Here is a 12,473-nt window from a genome sequence, read left to right on the forward strand (position 1 = left end):
GAAGTGATTTACTCACTGATCAACTGCTAAGCCCAAAGGAAAACACCTGTGCTCGACCCTCCTCCCAGGCCAGCCTTATCGTGGTAAAGAATTCACTCACATGGGATAAACGGTGAGCTCATCCTGCTTCTCGATCGCACATTTGACAAATCAATAATATGCAGCACCGGCCTGCTTACATGTTCCAATAACATTGCTTTAATCCCATCTGATTCGACGAATCATGTAACCTGTCAGCTTCAGTGGAAATGAAGGTTTCAGAAAAAAACTTCTAAACTGTGTGGCATAAGAACTACACACACGATAGGATTGTGACTGGTTAAAATGTATTTGCCATGTGCCACTCCACACTGTGTCCAAATAGTGTTATAATACTGTTTAGACTCTCCCGATCTATGGCGATTTTATCCATTTTTTTATTCAGCAAATATTAGCGACTAAAAAATATATATCTCCTTATGGTCCCATAATACAACCACCATTATGTACAGTATATAGTGTGGGTTGTGATGATAAATGCCTCAAATGACATCATATTTACGTTAACAACCTCCCGCCTCCTTTGTATTTAAATTGAGTATCAGAGGATGTAACATTTTCACTCCGCCGTCCTGTCTCGCCAACCTCTCCCTCTCCCAATCGATGTCACTCTTATTCCCGCGCGTGCGCTCGTCGTCTCCGGAAATTACCGAAGGTTGACAAACACTTTCCTCCGGAAATTTCCGATTATGTCTTCGTAGTAGGTCAGAGTCACTGTTGCCATAGAGATCCTGGACCTCTATGGTTATTCTCCATCTTCATCCTTTTCTCGCTCGGTTGGATCTGACGTGTTTTTTTTAAATCTCTTACCTTTTTCACTCTTTAAGCAGGAGTAGATATCGATCGCGTGGACGGGCGATCACTGATCGGAACGAGCGATTGCTATCGATGCCGATACGTGGCGGTTGTTTTTGTTTTCTGGAAGTACCGGTCAATGTGAGCTGGGGACGCCGCGCGCGAGCTGGAGCGAGCGCGAGATTTGCGTGTGCAACTCCGAACTCGAGAGTCTAAGCTCGAGTCCGATAACCCTTCTCCGGAAGTGGTGGCGCGGGGGCCGCTGGGAGGCCCGGCTGTAGCCGCGCGGCGACGGTGGTGGATAATGGCGGAGGCAGCGGCATCCATGGGGACGGTGGCGGCTGGAGGAGGCGGTGGTGGAGTTGGTTGGACGAAACAGGTTACGTGCAGGTAAAAAACAAAGATAATGTAATACATGTCACACAGCTCTTGTACGCTCGCATACAGTCAGCGACACAACAATAAAAGACCGGTTAGAGGCAATCTTTCAACATAAAAACACACTGTGAGTCGCGACAATAACACAGAAAGCGAGTGGAACAGTTCCTAGTTGGACCAGGGCTCGCCTCCCCAATGTGGGGCATTTAGCTTGTGACAGATAAAGCTGCAGATTTTTCGCGGTGTGGAAGAAATTGTACCGATAGGTTTCGGTTAAACTCCCTCTTGATTTCGGCATTTTAAAGTGTTCGGAATAACAGCTGAAGACGGAACATGATTTTATTAATATTTAAAGCATTATATATACCTTATTGTAATTTACTTTTTAAAGGGCTGTTTTTGTTGATTGTGAAGTGTTTTTGAAAGTTGCTAAGAAACTTTGAGGGAAAGGTAGAAATGTCTTTTGTTTTGACGTGACGTCATGTTGTCAACCAAAACCCGCAATGAGTTGAAGTTTTCTCAATTTGTATGAGGTTAAATGCTTTAAAATGTACTGTACATGTACGTTTTCAAGTGTATTTAAGCAATTAATTGACTATTTTGTATAATAATGAAATAATTGGATGAAATCTCACCGCTTCTGTTACTGCTGATTCCACTGAGAAATTAGTGGCTGAAGTTTGTTTGCTCATGCACCCCCACTCAAAAAGTGTAAACTATGTAATTTTGTTTAGTATTATTGTGGTTATTCAGTTTAGATGCTGTAACTTTGGGCACTTGGAGCAACAATTAAGAATCTTGTATTAATATTTTAGGTTTTGAGAGAATTTGAACATCAGCTTACAGATAGAGTCGCAAAGGGACATTCGTAGATTAAATGAGTGGGAAAAACTAGCAGATGGAGTTCAATGTAGGAAAGTGTGAGGTGATCCAATTTCAATAAGAGTATTTTCTAAATGGCGAGAAGCTAGGAACTGTGGGTGAACAGAGATTTAGGGGTCCAAGTATAGAAATCACAAAGTTTTTTAAAAAACAATTTAAAATGGCCTTTAGCTCAAGAGGGTTGGAATACCTAAATTCCAAGAGGTGGAAGTTATGTTACAACTGTACAGAGCTCTGGTTAGACACCATCTGGAGTACTGCATTCAATTCTGGACACTGCACCTCAGGAAGAATATATTAGTCTTGGAAGGGGTGCAGCTCTGATTTAGCAGAATGATACCGGGTGTAAAAAGGTTAAATTAAGAGGATAGGTTGTATAGACTAGGCTTGTGTTCCCTTGATTATATAGAAGGTAAGGGGTGACCTAGATGAGGTGTTTAAGATGATCAAAGGAGTTGATAGGATAGATAGAGAGAAACCATTTCCTCTAGTGGGGGGGAAAGTCCAGGACAAGAGGGCACAACCTTAAAATTAGAGCTCGGCTGTTCAGGGGTGAGGTCAGAAAGCAATTATTTACACAAAAAGTAGTGGAAATCTAGAACTCTTCCCCAAAAAGCTGTTGAGGCGAGGTCAATTTCAAATTTCAAAACTGAAATTGCTAGATTTTTGTTAGTCAAGGGTTATGGAACCAAGGCGGATAGATGGAAGCCATTTAGGACCGAGATGAGGAGGAATTTCTTCACCCAGAGAGTGGTGAACCTGTGGAATTCTCTACCACAGAAAGTTGTTGAGGCCAATTCACTAAATATATTCAAAAAGGAGTTAGATGAAGTCCTTACTACTAGGGGAATCAAGGGGTATGGTGAGAAAGCAGGAATGGGGTACTGAAGTTGCATGTTCAGCCATGAACTCATTGAATGGCGGTGCAGGCTAGAAGGGCCGAATGGCCTACTCCTGCACCTATTTTCTATGTTTCTATGTTTCTATACAGATCAACCATGATCTAATTCAACAGCGAAACAGGCTCCTGTTATTATGTTAAAGAAAATTTATAAAATTGAATTTGGTGGCTTTGTATTCTCCATTTTTTTTAAATTGGTTTGTAATGATGCAGTATATATTTTAATAGCAAATTTGTTGTGAATATTAAAACATGAGTTCTACCCAGACCTGAGTGATTTTATGTCTGTTGTAATGCTATATTGCTTTTTTTTCAAGCTCGGGCCTGACAATACAACTATCATAAAATCTAAAATGTTGGAAGGGAAAACAAATCTAGATTGCTGTACTAAAGGACATGCTTTAAAATGTATTTTACTTAACTATGTTGTTTCTGCAACATATTTTGTTTGTCATAGTGATGACAAAAGCTTTTTTTTTTAAATGGTGTGGAGGACACCAACAGGGCAGGTCCAAAATCGACATTAGTAATGGCATTTAAGCTTACTATTTACATTAGATGTGTTCTTAACACAAGCTGTGGAATAAAGTTCATATAGCCCATCCTGATGCAAAGTTATCATTCAGTCATGTCTTTGTCATTTGTGAGTTACCTGGTCAGCTTCACAAGGTGGTTTCTCATATAATTTGTGTGGCTATTGTCATCATATGTAGGCTTGGCACTTTGTTACAGATGCAAAACAATCTTAGAAATGGTCTATACTTCTGAGCTGGCTTCTGAAACTGACAAGTACTTCGAAGTTGCAAAGTTCCCTGACTAAACAATCTGAATAATCTGAAGCTTTGTTTACTTAACAGTTAGGCTGTGTGGCCTTAAAAGGTTATAACGCTCTTTACTGGCACAGTCATTTATTGTGTTACATTGTATAAATCAGAAAATCCCAAGATAAATACAGATGAAAAAAGCTATCCAACCCATCTTAAGTTCATTCTTACCAGAAAACTCATGGTCTGCCCATCACAGCATCTAGTTCCTAAATTATTTCAGAGTTTCCACATCACTCTCCTACTTGAAAGTTCTTTCCATTTGCAGATAACTGTGTGCGTGCATGCGTGCGTGTGTGTGATGGGAAGCTGGCCAGCATTGAAATAGTTGAATTTAGAGGTGGCAAAGGTATGGATGAGTGTTTCAGCGAAAGATGGGCTGAGGTGGGGAGGGGAGGCTGTAATGTTATGGAGCTGGAACTAGGTGGTCTTTCTAATGGAGAAAATTATGCAGTCAGAAAATGAGTTTGATCAAATAGGATGCCAGGGTTGCAAGCTGTCTGGTTCATTCTGAGATATTGATGGGGAGGGGATGGAATCGAATCAGTGGAACACGAGGCTTTGTCTTCCCAATGTTCAGCTAGAGGAAATAGCAGCTTAATCAAGACTGGATGTTGGACTAGCAGTCTGACAAGAGGCACTTTACTCAATCTTAAAAATGGTAATTCTAGAGAGGTAGTGGAGAAGTAGAGGTGGGCGTCATCCGCATACATGTGGAAGCTGACCCCATGTCTGTGGGTGATGTCAAAATGTAGCATAAGAGGATGCCAAGGATCAATCATTGCTGAAATCCAGAGGTTACAGTGTGGGGTAGGAGATAAGCCATTGATTGAAATGCTTAAGTTATTAAGTTAAATGTAGATCTCAATGGGTTAAATTCACTGAACATCAGACCTGGAAGTTGTAGTTTCTGATGCAGATGTGGTATCTGTCATTATCTAAAGCATTACTTCAATCAGTGTGCGGATTTCGGTGAACATTCATATTTCCTTGGGATGTTTCTATTCATGTGAACACAATACGAGCTGTCTGCTGACCATATACTCTTAGAAGAGACATTAGTTGGTTTAATTGACAGGACTATTGGAGCATCCTTAAACGTGTAAGGTGTCAAGGGCTCTGCCCTTCAATTTCCCGTGAATCTGCAGAGAATATAGGGGATAAAGAGACATTGGCCCCTAATTTACGGTCAGCGGCGAAGCAAAGGCACTCACCAGTGACCCCGAAGAAAGCTGCCCACAGAGATCTCGCGATCTCGGTGACAAGAAGTTTGTCTTTTTTGACAGGTTATTGATCGCAGTGCTCTGTAATCAGGATTCCCAGCGAAAAGTTGCAGTGATGCCAACATGCGCTCTAAGCAGCTAATCACATTGAAGAATTCTTAGACAGCAAACTTTTATCCGCACTTTAAAAAAAAATGTTACAGAAAGCGAAATAAAGATTGGGACTTCCACATGGGGTTAAGGTGGAAGCTGAAATATCATTAACAACTTAAATTTTTTTGTAAAAGTTTTTTTTTAAATAGTAATTCTTTATCATAATGGAGAAGTTTGACACCCCACAAATACAAAAATTAGTTTTTCAGGACCAGAACATTTGTTTAGCCGTCAACAGTGTTAAAACCCCAGTTACGTCTATTCTAACAAGGCTTGACATTTAATGAAGTACATTTAACAACGATATTAGCACAGAAAAACCCAGCTTTCCGTCAGTTTCACTGATTGGCGGCTATGGGGTGGGGGTACACACCGCAGCCTGTGTTGGAGCAGTGAGTGACTCGCCGAAACTTCAGAATTTTCACGTTTTAGATGCCCATGTGCTAAATTCTGAAGCTGCAGTCAGTTTCAAAGTGGTAATGGCGGCGAACGCTGACAGCAAATTCCGGGTCATAGTGTAGTCGGCCGGCTGGTCTGGGGAAGAAGCCTGGTCTATTGAGGGGAACCCACTCAACTCAAGCCCAGACTCTGAAGCCTGACGAGGAAAATTTAAGCCAGCCCACTAATAGAACGCTCCTTTTAAAAAAAACCCTGTGTGCTGTCTTATTCTATAGTTAGTTAATTTTTTAATGTCTCTTACTCTGTACATTTACTTTCTGTCTAACATTAAGCAGCTCAAAAATTCTCTCACTTGATCTCACTAACATATTTCTGTTTGCCTTCCGAAAGATTGTAGAAGTGCACTTGAGGCCATGTTGATCAGATTCAGATCACATGGGCGTTGTATTGTTACACCCCTGGCTATGCTATCATATAACTAAATATGGGGCAGTTGGGCATGAATTTGAATCTGAGGCCTGGACCGCCTACTGGAGCGATTTGCACTGCTGTATCACAGGCATAAAGCAGACCCATAACCTGTAACAACTGTGACCAGTTCACATTTCTGCTGCACTGTTGGAAAGAGATGATCATAGACACATCCTATTACTAGTTCACTCTTGGATTTTTTAATTCTCACTTGATGATGGGTTGATGTCTTTGTCTCCAGACCGGTTGGATAGTTGCAGAAATATTTGCAGTAGATTAATTTTGCTTCAAGGCAGAGTAACAGTGGACTCCCTCCTAATGCTATGTACCATTGTGGAGTACTATCTGCAGCACAGTCATTATAGGTTTATATTATGGTAAAGTATTCTTGACTGCAGTCAACTTTTTTTGCTTATTATTCCATGAGTGTTCCTTTTCTATTCCTGTATTGCACATTTGACTTTTGTTATATATTGCTCTAAAATCTATGGTGAGACCATTATTGGAGAATGAAAATGTTAAATATTGCAGAAGAAACAGCTGACTGTTCATTATGTTTTAAGACTTGGTGGCAGTGAAAATATTTATGATTCAGTGTTTAACACACTGGTTCCATCTTTCTTGGCTGCAACATTGTTGCATGGCCAGCTCACTAGTCCCAAACTTTGCTGATATAATCAGTTAAGACTTGGAAGAATCCTATTGCAGAGTCTGTGGCTGCCTGGGACCAAGGATGTTAACTGCAAGGGACTGACTGCAGTGGTAGACTAATTTTGGCTGTGGAAAGAACTGAGATTGTAAAGAAAGATGGGACCAGTGATAAAGGCAGTGTATTACCTGAAGGAAAGTGGTTTTATATGTATTGGCCTTTTCGAAACAATATTTGATACCTTTTTAGTTTAGCAGTACTTCATAGAATCATAGAAATTTACAGCATGGAAGGAGGCCATTTCGGCCCATTGTGTCCGTGCAGGCCAACAAAAAGCTATCCAGCTTAATCTCATTTTTCCAGCTCTTGGTCCGTAGCCTTATAGGTTACAGCACTTCAAGTGCACATCCAAGTACTTTTTAAATGTGGTGAAGGTTTCTGCCTCTACCACCCTTTCAGGCAGTGAGTTCCAGACTCCCACCACCCTCTGGGTGAAAAGCATTCCCCTCAAATCTCCTCTTAAACCTAATACCAATTACTTTAACTCTATGCCCCCTAGTTGTTGACATCTCTGCTAAGGGAAATTGTTCCTTCCTATTCACTCTATCTTGGCCCCTCATAATTTTATACACCTCCAATATGTTTGCTGATGATACAAAGATGGGTGGGGAAGCAAGTTGTGAGGAGGACACACAGAATCTGCACAGGGATATAGACCGGCTAAGTGAGTGGCCAAACATTTGTCAGATGGAATATAATGTGGGAAAGTGTGAGTTTATCCCTTTGGCAGGAAAAATAAGAAAGCAAATTATTATTTAAATGGAGAGAGATTACAAAATGCTGTAGTACAGAGGGACCTGGGGGTCCTTGTGCATGAAACACAAAAAGTTAGTATGCAGATATTGCAAGTAATCAGGAAGGCAAATGGAATGTTGGCCTTTATTGCAAGGAGGATGGAGTATAAAAGCAGAGAAGTCCTGCTACAACTGTACAGGGTATTGGTGAGGCCACACCTGGAGTACTGCATACAGTTTTGGTCTCATTTAAGGAGAAATATACTTGCATTGGAGGCAGTTCAGAGAAGGTTCACTCGGTTGATTGCTGAGATGCAGGGGTTAACTTATGAAGACAGGTTGAGCAGTTTGGGCCTATACTCATAGAATCATAGAAATTTACAGCATGGAAGGAGGCCGTTTCGGCCCATCGTGTCCATGCCGGCCAACCAAGAGCTATCCAGCCTAATCCCACTTTCCAACTCTTGGTCCGTAGCCCTGTAGGTTACGGCACTTTTAAGTGCACGTCCAAGTATTTTTGAACTGTGGTGAGGGTTTCTGCCTCTACCCTTTCAGTGAGTTCCAGACCCCACTACGCTCTGAGTGAAAAAATTTCCCCTCATATCTCCTCTAAACCTCCCCCAATTAATTTAAATCTATGTCTCCTGGTTGTTGACCCCTCTGCCAAGGGAAACAGGTCCTTCCTATCCACTCTATCCAGACCCTTTATAATTTTATATACCTCAATCAGCTCTCCCCTCAGCTGCCTCCTGTTCCAAAGAAAACAGACCCAGCCTCCCCAAATGCATTAGCTCTCACCTATCCGGATTGAATTCCATTTGCCACTGTTCCGCCCACCTGACCAGTATATTGATTCTTCCTGCAATCTGCAGCTTTCTTCTTCATTATCAACCACACAGCCTATTTTAGTGTCATCTGCAAATTTATTAATCATACCCCCAACATTCAAGTCCAAGTCATTGCTATATACCACAAAAAGCAAGGGATCCAGCACTGAGCCCTGCGGAACTGCACTGGATACAGCCTTCCAGTCATAAAAACACCCATCAACCATTACCCTTTGCTTCCTGCCTCTGAGCCAATTTTGGATCCAACTTGCCACTTTGCCTTGGATCCCATGGGCTTTTACTTTCGTGAACAGTCTGCCATGTGGAACCTTATCAAATGCCTTGCTAAAATCCATATACACTGCATCAAACGCTCTACCGCATCGACCCTCCTGATTACCTCCTTCAAAAAATTAAATCATATTAGTTAAACACGACCTTCCCTTAACAAATCCATGCTGACCGTTCTTGATTAATCTGTGTCTTCCTGTTCCTCCGAATTTTTTCCAATAATTTTCCCACCACTGAAATTAGGGTGACTGGCCTGTAATTACTCAGTCTATCCCTTTCTCCCTTTTTATAATGTTAGCAGTCCTCCGGCACCACACTTGTAGCCAGAGAGGGTTAAAAAATTATGGTCAGAGCCTCTGCTATTTCCTCTTTTGCTTCTTAACAGCCTGGAATACATTTTATCCGGGCCTGGGGATTTATCCACTTTCAAAGCTGCTAAACCCCTTAATACTTCTTCTCTCACTATGTTTATTTCATCTAATATTTCACACTCCTCCTTCCTGATTGCAATGTTTGCATCGCCCCACTCTTTTGTGACAACAGATGCAAAGTATTCATTAAGAACCTTATTGGAGTGAGCAAGAGGGGCCAGTCATGAAAAACCAGAATTTGTACATGGGGATAAGAGTACAAGGGCCTGGTAAATTCCACTTGCCAACGAGTCAAAGGTAAGACTTCCCAGCTTTGATGAACTGAAGAAGGTAACTTGCCAGGTTGCACATAGGGGCTTCTGTAGCTTTTATCCTAGTTATTGTTTCTTTATCATTTCTTTTATTAGTACCTCATTCTTTGTGGTCCTTTACAGCATTTTCTACCCATATGTTTAGCCTTTGTTTCTGTGTTTGGTTCCTCCTTGAGATTTATTTACAGATTGGTGTAATCATTTGCATTGCGCAGAATTTTAATTTAGTCTTTTTTTAAGGACTTAAAAAAATCCCTTTGAAGACTGATTTCTGGGAATTGGTACTGCACAGGATTGGTTGGGGAACATCGCTGGCATTGGAGGATCAGTTACTGGTGAATGTAGGAGAGCGTGGAACAAGAAAAGCCATCACAGACCACTTTTAAGCTAGGATAGTCTTGAGACAATTTGTTTAATCTACTGAGGCTTGGTATTCTACATTGTATCCTCTGATTCTCCCAATAGAAATACAAAAATAATTCCAGACCCCAGCAACAATATACAATCTCGGCAGTGCTCCAATGAATGGACTTCGAGCCAACTGGAGTTATGTGATTTGCTTTCCCAGCCTTGGGTGCTTTCAAGTCATCAGCATCCACTGTGAAGATGTAGTTATTGTTTCCAGTAAAGCAGTTCTGAAACCGATGTGGTAGATTTCCCTTTGAGTAGCCTAGCAGGAAGAGGGAACTGACCAATCTGGTCTCCCTGCAGCTCAGGAAATGGATCTGTTTTTGTTTATGCAATGCCATAATGTCCAACCAGAGTTTTGTCACTGATATTTGCAGTATAAAACAGGTTTACTTTGAGTAAAAACAGCTTCATCTGGACCGCCTACCTTCAATCCAGCTCTTTTAATGTTTTCCAGTGTGTTTGTGAGATATTCTTTATTCATCACCTGAAGTTTCTCCTGCCACAATCACCATTGACAGATTTGCAATTACTAATACGACAGTTATACAGCTTAAAATAGAACTTGTGTTTGGAAAGACAGTCTGTAATTGGGTGTTTTCGATGTTCAAGTGGGATCATTTGAAAAATGTCATATCTCCCATTGTGTATGACTGAAATCTGAGTGACTTGCCCAAAACCTGGGTCGTGCCCTTTCCTCTGCCTCAAAATATTTTCCCATTGAAACAAGTTTAGCTCTGTGAGTCTGTTCTCAGAGCTTAGCTATAATTCTTGGAACGTCCTTGTTGCTGTTCACTGAATCTTTTACAATGCATCAAGGTCCTTGTTAGAATTTGGGTTTCTCCAGATGCTATTCCGTGGACTCTGGATCAATTCCTATGGATTGGAGGGTAGCTAATGTAACCCCACTTTTTAAAAAAGGAGGGAGAGAGAAAACAGGGAATTATAGACCGGTTAGCCTGACATCGGTAGTGGGGAAAATGCTGGAATCAATTATTAAAGATGTAATGGCAGCACATTTGGAATGCAGTGACAGGATCGGTCCAAATCAGCATGGATTTATGAAAGGGAAATCGTGCTTGACAAATGAGGATGTAACGAGTAGAGTGGATAAGGAAGAACAAGTGGATATGGTGTATTTGGACTTTCAAAAGGCTTTTGACAAGGTCCCACACATGAGATTAGTGTGCAAAATTAAGGCACATGGGATTGGGGGTAATGTATTGATGTGGATAGAGAACTGGTTGGCAGACAGGAAGCAAAGAGTGGGAATCAACGGGTCCTTTTCAGAATGGTAGGCACTGACTAGTGGGGTACCGCAGCTATTTACAATATATATTAATGATTTTAGATGAAAGAATTGAATGTAATATCTCCAAGTTTGCAGATGACACTAAGCTAGGTGGCAGTGTGAGCTGTGAGGAGGATGCTAAGAGGCTGCAGGGTGACTTGGACAGGTTAGGTGAGTGGGCAAATGCATGGCAGATGCAGTATAATGTGGATAAGTGTGAGGTTATCCACTTTGGTGGCAAAAACAGGAAGGCAGATTATTATCTGAATGGTGACAGATTAGTAAAAGGGGAGGTAAAACAAGACCTGGGTGTCATGGTACATCAGTCATTGAAAGTAGGCATGCAGGTACAGCAGGCAATTAAGAAAGCAAATGGCATGTTGGCCTTCATAGTGAGAGGATTTGAGTATAGGAGCAGGGAGGTCTTGCTGCAGTTGTACAAGGCCTTGGTGAGACCATACCTTGAATATTATGTGCAGTTTTGGTCTCCTAATCTGAGGAAGGACATTCTTGCTATTGAAGGAGTGCAGTGAATATTCACCAGACTGATTCCTGGGATGGCAGGGCCCGACATATGAAGAAAGACTGGATCGACTAGGCTTATATTCACTGGAATTTAGAAGAATGAGAGGGGATCTCATAGAAGCATATAAAATTCTGACGGGATTGGACAGGTTAGATGCAGGAAGAATGTTCCCGATGTTGGGGAAGTCCAGAACCGGGGGTCACAGTCTAAGGAGACGGGGTAAGCCATATAGGACCGAAATGAGGAGAAACTTTTTCACCCAGAGAATTGTGAACCTGTGGAATTCTCTACCACAGAAAGTTGTTGAGTCCAGTTCGTTGGATATATTCAAAAGGGAGTTAGATGTGGCCCTTGCGTCTAAAGGGATCAGGGGGTATGTAGAAGAAGGCAGGAGTGGGGTACTGAAGTTGCATGATCAGCCATGATATTGCAGGTTCAAAGGGCAGAATGGCCTGCTCCTGCATCTATTTTCTATGTTTCTATTTCTAGTGCCCAACATCAGAGTCAGCTCCCAAAGACAAGCCAGCACTCCCTGTGAGGCCTCTGCTCAAAATAATCTGAGATAGTTTGCTCAGTCAGGACTAACAATGAACCTGCTTATTATCTCTGGATTACACGCAAGATTTTGACTATGCACCCATGTCCCTTCAGAGGGTGATTTAATATTTGTGACGATAGACATTTTTGTAACAGACTAAAGGATCATAACCACAGAAATGAGCAGTCTGTTTGAATAATACAGCACTTTTGAACCAATTGTGTCCAATCCTTACACTGTAAAACCCTTTTGAAATCAGTGTCTCCTTTGAGAAATCTGTCCGATGACCAACTGGGCTGTCCAACAAATGCTGTCTCTGCTGTAGCTGTGCTAATGCACTTTAATTATTTGATTGTCTTTCCAGACATATAGTTTGTTATTAACAGTATTGTTTTGGCTCAC

At 41.5% G+C, this 12,473-nt stretch overlaps 1 protein-coding gene across 2 annotated transcripts in view; it reads left to right on the forward strand.

The window, feature by feature from the left end:
• Positions 1–758: 758 nt before the first annotated feature.
• mkrn1 (makorin, ring finger protein, 1) overlaps positions 759–12,473 on the forward strand; it is a 79,064-nt gene continuing 67,349 nt past the window's right edge. The window contains exon 1 of one of the 2 annotated variants that reach the window (XM_070900501.1): positions 759–1,224. In XM_070900501.1, coding sequence (XP_070756602.1) covers positions 1,139–1,224 — 86 coding nt within the window. In that variant the 5' untranslated portion in view covers positions 759–1,138. The remainder of the gene's footprint in view (positions 1,225–12,473) is intronic. The other variant, XM_070900502.1, reaches the window with a different exon arrangement.

Source organism: Pristiophorus japonicus, chromosome 15, assembly GCF_044704955.1.
Source record: "Pristiophorus japonicus isolate sPriJap1 chromosome 15, sPriJap1.hap1, whole genome shotgun sequence".
NCBI classification, from domain to species: Eukaryota; Metazoa; Chordata; class Chondrichthyes; family Pristiophoridae; genus Pristiophorus; species Pristiophorus japonicus.